The sequence below is a fragment of the Equus przewalskii genome, chromosome 3, assembly GCF_037783145.1.
Source record: "Equus przewalskii isolate Varuska chromosome 3, EquPr2, whole genome shotgun sequence".
In the NCBI taxonomy this organism is placed as follows: domain Eukaryota; kingdom Metazoa; phylum Chordata; class Mammalia; order Perissodactyla; family Equidae; genus Equus; species Equus przewalskii.
In genome coordinates, this window is record NC_091833.1 from 151,877 (window position 1) to 165,017 (window position 13,141).

Here is a 13,141-nt window from a genome sequence, read left to right on the forward strand (position 1 = left end):
TCTAAGATTGGTACTATAAATCTATCCTATACACAAACAGCAGCTGCTTGTGGAGGTTAATTAACTTGTTAGCCAGTGACAAAACTGGCATCCAAATCTGAAGCCAGGTCTTCTGACCCCACATCTGAAATATCAAACTGTTTTCCAGGCTTTGAATACTCTTAAGCCTTCTCCTTAAAAACCCTTCCTCCTTTGGTTTCTATGGCACAGTCTGTCTCTGATGTTGCTCCATCCTTTCTAACTATTCTTTCTGGAATTTTTTTGCTGGTTACTCTTCATTCTCCCTGGGATTTCTAGGCTTCAAAGTTTCGTCTTCACTTCAAGGTCACAAAGACACTTACTAAACAACAGAATCTTAGGAACCTAAATGTAAAATAATAATGAATTGCTTCTCACTCATCACCATGACTTATGTAACATCACTCTGTTGGCTGTTCTACAGGTGACATTTCTTCTCAGTTGACCTAACGTCCCTACCCACTTCCCCCCTTTAAGATTGAAGTTTGCCAGACTTCAGTCACTGAACTCTTCCTCTTCGTACCCTACAGACTCCGTAGCACAAACCCATCCATTTCCACGATGTCACCTACCATCTCTATTCCCTGATGGCTCAAAAGGGATTTATTTAGCTGAGGCTATTCCCTGAGCTTCAGGCTATATGTCCAACTGGGAAGAAAAAAACCACACACGAATGATATTTCACAACTACATCCAAAACTAAATTCTTTATCTGTCTCTCAAAACTTATCTTCTCTTTTATATTCCCTTTCTAATGAGTAATCCAAGTCAGAAATCTGGGAATCATTCTAAATTCTTCCCTCTGGTTGAAATGATTCTGACTCCTTAACACTGGTAGCATCTGTCCCTTCTCTCTGTCCTTGCTGGATTTCTTCCTTACCTCATTTCTCACCTGAATCATTGGTATATAGACGGGGCTCGAAAATATCTGTTGAATAAAAAAAAAGACACACACTTGTCCCACTAGGGGCATGGACCATATCTTACTCATTTCGAAGACTCAGAACTGAGCTGATATGCCACTCCAGCATATCTAATGAATGAATCATTCCAGGGTTCCCATACCTGAATCAAACTCTTAGGGAATAAGACCCAGGAATCCATGGGAGCTGGCCCTGTGGCTGAGTAGTTAAGTTCTCGCACTCCGCTTTGGCCGCCCAGGATTTCACTGGTTCGAATCCTGGGCGCAGACATGGCAGCGCTCATCAGGCCATGCTGAGGCAGCATCCCACACGTCACAACTAGAAGGATCCACAACTAAAATATGCAACTATGTATTGGGGGGATTTGGGGAGAAAAAGCAGAAAAAAAAAAAAAAAAGATTGGCAACAGTTGTTAGCTCAGGTGCCAATCTTAAAAAGAAACAACCCAGGAATCCATTTTAAACAAGCTTTCTGGATGACTCTTACATAACCAATCCAGACAACAGCCTTTAAGAGCCAATAAATTAAGTCCATTCTCATGATGAAAGGGAGCTAACTCAGACAGAGGAAAAAATAGAATTAAACAACTTTCCTGCCACCTCTATATAACCGAGGATAAAGAGACCTCTCACAGACATAAATATAAATAATTCTTGCATTATCTGCGTTTATAACCACCCTGGGCATCCTCACTCAGTTAACATATTGTAACAGCCCACTTCCATCTTGTACGCCCAAACTATTATCTAGACAGCAGCCAGAATGAGCTTTCTAAAAGGCAAATCAGAGCATGCCACCTTCCCCTTGCCCCATTCCACATCCTAGGAATAGTTTCTCCTCACATTTTAAGAACAAAATCTAAATTTTTTACTCTGGTTTACAAAGCCCTGCATAATCTGGCCCCTGCCTATCCCTCTGGCCTCATCTCCTACACTCTCCTGCTCTTACTGTCTACACTGCAACCACACTGACCTTTTTGTTTCTAAACCATACCACACTTTTTCTGCCTCAGAATTTTTGCATTTGCTATTTCATCTATCAAGACTGCTATGATTCTCCCTGCTGTTACCATGGCTAGCCCTTGTTCCTATTCAGTTTCAAGTTAAATGTCACCTCTCAAAGAGGACTTCTCCAACCACTCAATCAAAAGTAGCCTTCTAGTCACACACTAGACCAGCACTCAATTTTAATTTCCTACAAGGCATTTATCATAAGCTGATATTCCGCCTATTTACTTGTTCACAAGCAAATGCCCATAACAATGCAAGCTCCATAACAGCCGTGAACCTGCCTACAAAGTAGATGCATTCATTACTTTACACCTACGGCTTAGAACAGAGCCCAGCACATAGAAGGTGCTCAATGGATATCTGTAATCAATCTACTCCTATCTGGGGATCATTAGTGCATGAAGTTCTGATTTTATCAAAGAATAAAGTAACATAATTTCATCTTTTAATAAATATATCCATTGAATAAATCCTATTTGCGTACATTAATGGGAAAGTAAAATTCAAACAAAATTACTTTTTAGATATTCTAAATCAGAGAATTATAAAAAATAACCACTATGTCTAAAACTTATATTCACACCAAAATCAAGTTATACTTTCCCAGTCACTAATTTTAAAAAAACTTAAAAGTTATTACAAATTTTACCAGCACTATGAGAGGAAAAAACCCAAATGTCCACCAACCAGTGAACAGATAAACAAATCGTGGCATATCCATACAAAGAATACTACTCAGCAATAAAAATGAATGAATTCTTATTGATATACACAACAGGATGGCTGAATCTTAAATTATGCTCAGTGAAAGAAGCCAGGCAAAAAAATGAGTATATACTGTATGATTCCATTTATAAAGTTCTGGAATAGTGACAGAATGCAGATCAATCAGTGGTTATCTAGGTGTGGGGGTAGCAAGAAGGAGAGATTACAAAGGGGAACTAGAATACTTTTCGAAATTATGAACATGTTCATTATCTTGATTGTGGTGATTGTTTGACTGGTATAAACATATGACAAAAACAAACTGTATACTTTAAATATGTGCAACTTATTGAAAGTCAATTATACCTTAATTAAACTATTTAAAAATTTTTAAAAAATCAGACCAGGTCACTCCCTTGCTTAAAATTCTCCAATGGCTCTCCATCCTCCAAACTAAAAAACAGAAAATTTGTTACAAGCTTTATCAGCATTATAAGGGAGGTAACATTTAAATGGAATGAACAGCAAACTAATGTCACCAGCTAATTTCCAATAGATAATAAAAAGCAAAGGCATACTTCAATAGATTTTAATTTTTAACTTCAACAAAAATGTAAATAGTAAATTCATGAAAATTAATTTTAAATTTCTACATAAAAAAGCTAAAAATGTGGTAAACTCTCACATTTACCTGTAGAAGGTGGTGATTTCTCTGGGTGTTTTGCATTTAAAAGTTTTCTGCTAATAAATATGTAACCACAAGGACACGATTTACACGCAACAGGAACCTGTAGGGAAAAAACCCAAAATATATTATTACTATTTTTCTATAAAACTTCTATTTCTATTTTCTATTAAACTTCTCAGTGTTTATGTAGTCTCCTGAACTGAATGATAAAGTACTTAAGTAGGAACCACAGATTTATTTAAACCCCACCTCCTTACAACAAATTATCTGAGGTGGGTATTGTGTCCTACGCATCTTCACATTCTCCTAATTCTTTATGATATCATGAAAATAGTAAATGCATGATACATGTGCTGATGCGAGTAACCAACAGGAAACCATAATAAGGTCAGAGCCAGAAAAAAACACATGGGAAAAAAGGTAGCATTTCCTAAACTATTAGTTTAATAGTAGTTTACATAAGCAAATTAGAAAAGGGAGCATGGTTGAGAAGTCATTAAAGTAATCCCAGCATAAGATTGTAAGGGCCCAGCCAGAATAGTGAGAATGGAAATGGAGAAAAGGTAGATCTGTCAGACATTTCAAAAGGGGAAAGAACTGAAAATGACTCATGTTCTAACATGAGAGGGTAAGATGACAAAAAAAAGACAAAGAATAGTTTACAACAACCAGTTTGAGGGGCAAAAGTACAGTACAAACAAAAGAGAATGGAGGAGAAAGTAGGATTGAGATAGGATCTAGGATCTTAGGGTCTTGGCTCCAGGAAAGACATTAGATAAAACACTTAAGCTCTTAAGGTTTCTGTTTCTAAATCTGTAAAATACTTAACAAGTGGCTCCTTTCTCTATTTCAAGTCTATACTTTTTTTTAAGCCAAATGTTATGGAAAATCATTGAAAAAAATTTTTAGATTTCCCTCCATTATTGTTTCATTAATATTAACCTTAATAATCCTTGGTATCAAGACATGTTCAGCAAAACCCAGAAATTAATCTCAACAAAAAGCATTCACAGAATAATTACAGTCGGAAAATGGCAATTCCCTTTGTAAGATAAATTCCATTTGCCTATTGTTTTGCTTGTGTAAAAGTTTAGTTATAATACTAAATATAAACAATTATAAAGCTTTTTATCCACGTATGCACAGAATGCCTCATATTCTAGAATATAAATACTTGATCTAATTAAGCTAAATCAAAATTTTGGCAGAATTCTTTTTCTTTGTATAAAACACTAAACAAAGCATCTCTAGTTTGTATTAAAGAAAAATAATAATTACATTTTTTAATAGTGTAAAACCTGTCCAAAATAGGTATGCCTGTCATTTTTAAAATTTCACATCGTCATAGAAACCAAGCTCAAAGGTACTGACTCATTTCCTTTACACTTAAACACATCATTAAGGACATCCACAATACTGAAAATTGTTTTAAATTAATGCTAGCCAAAAAACACAGAAACATGACGATCTTATTCAACAGATCCTTTGCTACTCAGCAAGTATTTCTTCCAGCTACTGAAACTCAATAAATTTAAATTTAGGTCTCTGTCTCATTCTCAAGAAAATTACATTAACCCATATCCAGAATTCACAGAGTGCTGCAGTTAGATGAGAAATGTCCTTTGGGCTTTAAGATGAAAAATGCACAAACGCTGATTCACTTAGGTGAAGGTTGATCTTCATCCCTTAATGAAAGTGTTTCACGCTTAAGAAATATTCACATGCCTGAGCTAATTCACCATAATGTCTTTTTTAAAATGGAAAGTTCCTTCCTCCCACCACAACCCCTCAAAAAAACAACCAACCACCGCCACAACCCAGATCCTATAAAAAGAATTATTACATAGGGTGGACAAATTCAGTAATATTAATCTCTGTACAGTACAACTTGAATTTTAAACACACACCTTAAACTTCCTGCAAATTTCAGTTGTAATGCCAAAGATAACAGGAATGAAACTTCTCATGCTACAAGGCATTTATCACAAGCTGATATTCTCCCTATTTACTTGTACTTTCACGATTTTAAAATGGAAAAAAACATCCAAAGTTTTCTTTATTGGTGGCTTATTGTGCATCAATTTATTCCTTGAAAAGTGTATTTAGGTTGTTTGTATGTTTTACCAGTAAAACGGGGAAAAAAACCTGCAAGAAACAAAATCCTGTCCTATATTGTTTCACTGATTTATAAAAGCTCAAAAACATAACCACATTATGGAGAACTCATTTATATCCTTTGCGGCTAAGAGAATCAGTTTAGACATATTTGCTATATGTCACATAAAATTTCCTATAAATGAAAAAAGAAGCTGCTCTATTTAAAAAAAAATGAAGACAAAAAGAGAGACACACAAAAGATACCAGAAAACTAACAAGAATCTTGAATACTACTACACACAAAATGGCTCAGTAATTTGAGTTAGTGGATGTGAAGCCCCTTGAAAATGAAAAGTATTGTGGTTTAGATGTTTCAGATCTATATTTTCAATAGAGGCATGTAAAGGGGATGTTATAAAGCAACTGAAAATCTAGGTCTTTCTGGTTTGCTGATCTCTACCTGTCTTTAAACTTACAGACACACAGAACATATGTAAATCTATTCAACTAGGGCTATCTTCCCAAACTTTAAAGATTTTACATTAGTGTTTATAAACAATACCTAAATTCTAATTTAATATTCATCACGCAACTTACAATAACAGCAGTATCTCAATGTTGTTTAAAAAATGGCTTTCTGGATTAACATTTTTTCCTCGATTATAAATATAGGAAGCTTGTACCTTCAAATAACTAGAAAGCTAAAATTAACCTATTATTTTCCTCAATTCACTTCACTTACTTTTAGCAAAAGATAAATCGCTTTTAAAAATCACCAAAACTTTTAATTAGTCCCCACCTACATAGAACAAAGTACAAAACAAACCAACATTTTAAATTACATAATAGCTTGCTATGGACTGAATTGTGTGTCCCCTGCCCCCAAATTCCTACGTTGAAGCCCTAAACGACAAGGTGATGGTATTTGGAGATGAGATAATTAGGCGTAGGTAAGGTCATGAGGGTGAGGCCCTCATGATGGGATTAGTACCTCATCAAGAGACAGCAAAAAGCTCTCTCTGCCAGCATCTTGGACTTTCACCCTCCAGAACTGTGAGAAAATAAATTATTGTGGTTTGAGCCACCCAATCTATGGTGTTTTGTTTTGGATGCTGGAGGAAGGCGTTGTGTATGTATAACAAAATTAATGTGATCTTTCCAAATAAAACGTGATCACATTCTCTTGAACGGTTACAAGGACTCCTACACGCTTATTACCCTTTCCTCTTTCTTTAACCAGGATATCAAAAACAGGTTATTTTTCCCAAAAGGTTACTTTATGCCAAGTTAAACAAGGTCAGGATTTGCATTAACTTGTGCCCTATAGAAACTGGAATGTATAATGCATACCATGTAAACCTTATACTTCTGCACAATTAATTGGAACAAACGGAAATGATTTAAATATTGAAATAATCTTCTGCAAAGAGACTTAAATCGCAAAGTGCAATTTTCTCAGAATTTTAAAAATTGTTTAATGGTAACAATGGAAGATTAACTCTTTACTTTGGAATTTATGACTAAATCGTTTTTATACTTTATACTAAATAAATTCATGAGATCAATAAACTAATTCTCCTTGCACAATCTTCCTCTGCTCAGCATTTCTATCACGGCTCATAAAAAAAATCTTGATTAAAACATATAACATCTTCTATTACAAGACTTGTCAACCTACAAGCTTGTCTCTTAAAGAATGCACGAAAATCAGCTTATTAAACAAGGCTCCAGGCATTTCAAGGTACTACTGATCAAAAAGGCGGCGGCCGGGGAGAGGAGACGCGCTCATCTTGCAGAGAAGCGCGCCCGCAGGCTGGGCGCTGGAGGCGGGACGGAGGCGGGCCAGGGGCGGGGCGGAAGCGGGGGCGAGAAGGGCGCGGGGGCGGGGGCGGGGGCGGGGCCGGGGGCCTCGGAGCGGCGCCGCTCCCGGGAAGACCGGGAGCGCTGGACGGAGGAGCAAGGACGCGAGCTGACAGGCTACCGGCGGCACTACATCTGCGCAGAAGGCAGTCCTCGAAAAGCCATGGAACCAGACACTTTCCAAAAGATCTAGAAGCAGAAACGCCAGCTCTGTAGGCGCGGCGGCGGGCAGCGTCCCTCGAAGTCTCGCTCACCACCACGTGAAGACGCGCTGCGCGGTGACTTACGTCAACAGTGTGACAAATACAGTGAGGAGGGAAAATCTCCAGATTCGCTGAAACTCAGCCCCGCCGCCCCGCCCGCCGCCCGCGGGAACAAAGCGGCCGCACGGCCCGCCGCGCCCGGAGCCGGCCAGGCGGCCCCGCCACGGCCCGCACACCCAGCCCGGCCCGGCCCGCCCGGCGGCCGCACGACAGAGCCCCCGCCCGCCCGGCCCGCCCGCGGCCACCGAGACCCCGCCCGCCCGGCCGGCCCGGCGCCCCGGCGAGGGCTCTCCACGGCCAACGGCCGCCCCCGGCCCGCGCGCCCGGCCCCGACGCCCACCTGTTGGTCGCACTCGGGGCACGATTTGGTGGCCATCTTCACTTTCTTGGCCCGACTTGCAGACATGCTCCTCGGCGCCGGCGGCGGCTCGGGCTCCTCCCCCGCACCTCAGCGGCCCGCTCTCCGCCCGCCAGTCCTCGCGGGCCAGACCGAGGCCCTGGCGGGTGCGCGCGTGCGCGAGCTCGCGCGGGGCCTGCGTGCCGGGGGGGCGGGGCTGCGCGCGACCGCGGGCCGTGCGAGTCTCCGAGCGCGCCCCGATTCTCACGAGAGCAGACGGTCTGGCTCGACCGGCGGGACAATGGCTACGCCTTCTCTCGGCCCGAGGCGCTCCGCGGGGGCGTGGTTTGGGCGGGCCTCGGCAGTAACGGGCGTCGGGCTGGACCAACGAGTGCACAGATAGGGCGGGCCGTGGTGCTGGCCACGCCCCCTCCCCAGGAGGACGGAAAACAGCCGCGCAGGAGGAGGTGGCAGGTGAACCCTGGCATTTAATACACCTCAGTAACTGTTTGCAAGTCTAACCACTGAGGAATTGTAATAGGCATATGATGAGATTGCTCTATGCCAAGGCCTGGACTCGGCGCTACCAGATATAGAATTCGTTAAGTCAAATATTTGAGGGCTAATTCTGCCAGACAAATGTTAATAATAAAGGTGAAAAAACACGCAGTCTAGTGGTGTAAACGGCCTAATATTTGAATACAGCGGAGTTGGGCTGCTGATGGAAACAGTAAATCAGATGACTATAGAGTGTTATATCAAAATTTAAAATCCACCTAGCCTTTGATCTAGCAATCCCACCACTAAGAATCTGAAGAAAAGATATTCCCCACCTGCGCTCAAATCCATTTGTGTGAAGATGTTTCACTTTACAGCATTGATTCTCATAGCAAAAATCAGAAACAGCCGAAGCGTCCATCAACAAATTGAGCAAATTAAGGTATGCATACAACAGAATATCACAGCAGCTCTGCAGAAGAATGAGATAGATCTATGTGGAAGTAATATAATCTCAAAAATACAGTGTTAATTGGAAAAACAAGGTACAGAACATCTTGTTTAAAATTTTGCAAACGTAATATGAAAATAGATTTCCGCTTGCATGTGCATGAAAAAACTGGAAAAGAAACTGGAGGGCAGGGATTGGAGGGAGACGTATTTTTCATTCCAAATCCAATTGTATTAGTTGAATTTTCTACTAGGTCAACCTAATATGGCCTTTTCCCCCCTAAAAGGGAAAACGATAAGTACACAGCTGCTAAGGAGGCCACTAGACCCAGTGCTGAGGGAGTTGAGGTCCTAGAAGGCTTTCTGGAAGACTTGTCCAAAGCTAAATCTCTGAGGACGTCAGGTGGACCCTCCCAATCACAGGTGAAGACCTACCAGGCAGCTGGGACAGTGTAATCAAAGGCAGGGAGATCAACAGTTTGCTGTTCTGGGTACCCAAGTGCAGGGCAAAGAGTCAAGGCTGGAGAGGTGGGCCATATTCATCTATAGAGGATCTTTGCTACCGTGGGAAGGAGTTTGGGCTTCATCCTGAGGACAATGGGGGCAATAAGGATTATAAGTTCGGGAGTAACAGGATAGATTTGAAGTTGAGAATATCTGGCCCAGCAAACTGCCTCAGGTATTAGGCCTGAGCCAAGGGGAGAGGAAAGACAGTAAAAGAGAGGGACATAATTATAAAAATATGAAGGCCATTATATTAGCAAAACTTGAGGAGCTATTTTGCTGGGGGAGGGAGGGTGGTCAGGGACATTTCCAGGATGACTCTCAAGTGTCTACTGCAAAGGACTGGAGGAATATAAGTAACAGAAGATCGTACCTCAGTTTTCCCAAGAGAACAGCGTGAGGCATGAATCAGGAACCCCAGGCCCTACCATCCAGACCCTGAGCAGTTTTCTGAAAGTTTCATTTGAATTGGTCTTTTTTCTGGAAATCTCTCAAGAACGCCGGAGCGGGTGTTAAGGAAGAGGTCTTTAACTCTGTGGATTTTATTTTTTATTGAGTTCATAATAGTTTACATCATTGTGAAATGTCAGTTGTACGTTATTTCTGCTCTGTCACCACGTCAGTGCTCCCTTTCACCCCGTGCCCTCCCCCACCCCTTCCCTGGTAACCACGGAACTGTTCTTTGTCCATGTGCTTGTTTATAGGCCACATAGGAGTGAAGTCATATGCTGTTTGTCTTTCTCAGTCTGTCTTATTCCGCTTAGCATAGTAGCCTCCAGGTCCAGCCATGTTGTTGCAAATGGGATGATTTTGTCTTTTTTTTATGGCTCAGCAGTATTCCATTGTATATATGTACCACACCTTCTTTATCCAATCATCGGTCAATGGGCACTTGGATTGTTCCATGTCTTGGCTATTGTGATAGTGCTGCGATGAACATAGGGATGCATATGTTACTTTGGATTGTTGATTTCAAGTGGTTTGGGTAGATACCCAGGAGTGGGATGGCTGAGTCATATGGTAGTTCTCTTTTTAGTTTTTGGAGGAACCCCCATCTGTTTTCCGTACTGGCTGCACCAGTTTGCACTCCCACCAGCAGTGTATGAGGGTTCCCTTTTCTCCATACCCTCTCCAACATTTGCTATTTTTAGTCTTAGTGATTAAACTCATTTTAACAGGGGTATAGTGGTATCTTAGTGTAGTTTTCATCTGCATTTCCCTGATGGTTAGTGATGTTGAACATCTTTTCATGTGTTTATTGGCCATCTGTATGTCTTCTTTGGAAAAATGTCTGTTCATATCCTCTATCCATGTTTTGATCAGGCTGTTTGTTTTTTTGTTGTTCAGTTATGTGAGTTCCTTATATTATGGAGTTTAACCCCTTGTCGGATATATGATTTGCAAATATTTTCTCCCAGTTGGTGTCTTTCTGTTTTGATCCTAGTTTCTTTTGCCTTGCAGAAGCTCTTTGATGAAGTCCCACTTGCTTATTTTTTTTTTAGTTTCCCTTGTGTGAGAAGACATGGGATTCAAAAAGATCTTTTAAGTTCAATATCAAAGAGTGTACTACCTATGTTTTCTTCCAGGAGTTTTATGGTTTCAGGACTTATTTCAGGTCTTTGATCCATCTTGAGTTTATTTTTGTGTATGGTGTGAGATAATGGTCTACTTTCATTCTTTTCCATGTGGCTGTCCAGATTTCCCGACACTATTTATTGAAGAGACTATCTCTTTTCCATTGTATGTTCTTGGCACCTTTGTTAAAGATTAACTGTCCGTAGATGTGTGGTTTTATTTCTGGACTTTCAGTTCTGTTCCACTGATCTGGGTGCCTGTTTTTGTACCAGTACCATGCTGTTTTGATTACTATGGCTTTGTAGTACATTTGGAAGTCAGGGATTGTGATGCCTCCAGCTTCGTTCACTTTTTCTCAGGATTGCTTTAGCAATTCGGGGTCTTTGGTTGCCCCATATGAATTTTAGGATTCTTTGTTCTGTTTCCCTGAAGAATGTCATTGGGATTCTGATTGGGATTGCATTGAATCTGTAGATTGCTTTGGGTAATATGGACATTTTAACTATGTTTATTCTTCCAATCCATGTGCATGGAATCTTTTGCTGTCTTGTTATGTCATCATCTATTTCTTTCAATAACGTCTCACAGTTTTCATTGTATAAGTTCTTCACTTCCTTGGTTAGGTTTACTCCTAGAGACTTTATCCTTTTTGCTGCAATTGTAAATGAATTGTATTCTTGAGTTCTCTTTCTGTAAGTTCGTTATTAGAGTACAGAATGCAACTGATTTTTGTAAGTTGATTTTGTACCCTGCAACTTTACTGTAGTTGTTAATTATTTCTAATAGTTTTCTGATGGATTCTTTAGGGGTTTCTATACATAAGATCATGTTGTCTGCAAACAGTGAGAGTTTCAGCACTTCACTCCCTATTTGGATTCCTTTTATTCCTTTCTCTCACCTATTGTTCTGGCCAAAACCTCCAGTACTATGTTGAATAAGAGTGGTGAGATGCCACAACTAGAAGGACCGACAACTAAAATATACAACTATATACTGGGGGGATTTGGAGAGAGAAAAGAGCAGAAAAAATAAAAGGGGGGTGAGAGTGGGCATCCTTGTCTTGTTCCTGTTCTCAGAGGGCTGGCGTTCAGTTTTTCCCCATTGAGTATGATGTTGGCTGTGGGTGTGTCATATATGGCCTTTATTATGTTGAGGTAATTTCCTTCTATCACCATTTTGTCAGGAGTTTTTATCATAAATGGCTGTTGGATCTGGTCAAATGCTTTCTCTGTGTCTTCTGAGATGATCATGTGGTTTTTATTCCTCATTTTGTTCATGTGGTCTATCACGTAGATTGATGTGCGGATGTTGAACCATCCCTGTGTCCCTGGTATGAATCCCACTTGATCACGATGTATGATCTTTTTGATGAGTTGCTGTAGTCGGGTTGCCAAAATTTTCTTCAGGATTTTTGCATCTATGTTAGTCAGTGATATTGGCCTGTAGTTCTCCTTTTTTGTGCTGTCCTTGTCAGGCTTTGGTATCAGAGTGATGCTGGCCTCGTAGAATGTGTTAGGAAGCGTTCCATCTTCCCTAATGTTTTGGAATAGCTTGAGAAGGGTAGGTATTAAATCCTCTCCAAAAGTTTGGTGGAATTCTTCAGGGAAGCCATCTGGTCCTGGGCTTTTTGTTCTGGGGGGGGGGGGGGGATGCTTTTGATTACTGTTTCAATCTCTTTACCTGTGATTGGTCTACTCAGATTCTCTATTTCTTCTTGATTCAGCTTTGAGAGGTTGTTAAGAGTCTAAGAATTTATCTCTTTCCTCTAGATTGTCCATTTTGTTAGCATATAGCTTTTCATAGTATTCTCTTATAGTCCTGTGTATTTCTGTGGAGTCTGTTGTGTTATTTCTCCTCTTTCATTTGTAATTTCATTTATCTGAGCTTTCTCTCTTTTTTTCTTTGTAAGTCTGGCTAGGGGTTTGTCAATTTTGTTTACTTCTCAAAGAACCAGCTCTTTGTTTCATTGATCCTTTCTACTGCCTTTTTTTGTTTCAGTTGCATTTATTTCTGCCCAGATTTTTATTATTTCTCTCCTTCTGCTGACTTTGGGCTTTGTTTGTTCTTCTTTTTCTAATTCAGTTAGGTGTAACTTCAGATTGCTCATTTGGGACTTTTCTTGGTTGTTAAGGTGAGCCAGTATTGCAGTGAATTTCCCTCTTAGTAATGCTTTTGCTGCATCCCATATGAGTTGGTATGGTATGTCTTCCTTT

At 40.4% G+C, this 13,141-nt stretch overlaps 1 protein-coding gene across 6 annotated transcripts in view; it reads right to left on the bottom strand.

The window, feature by feature from the left end:
- C3H16orf87 (chromosome 3 C16orf87 homolog) overlaps window positions 1-13,141 on the bottom strand; it is an 84,893-nt gene that overhangs the window by 18,528 nt on the left and 53,224 nt on the right. For 2 of the 6 annotated variants that reach the window (XM_070613549.1, XM_070613548.1), the window contains exons 1-2: window positions 7,905-8,235; window positions 3,348-3,444 (exon numbers count right to left, since the gene is read on the bottom strand). In XM_070613549.1, the coding sequence (XP_070469650.1) occupies window positions 3,348-3,444; window positions 7,905-7,970 (163 nt within the window). In that variant the 5' untranslated portion in view covers window positions 7,971-8,235. Of the gene's footprint in view, window positions 1-3,347; window positions 3,445-7,119; window positions 7,491-7,904; window positions 8,244-13,141 lie in introns of those variants that run through there. The other 4 variants (XM_070613546.1, XM_070613551.1, XM_070613547.1 and 1 more) reach the window with 4 other exon arrangements.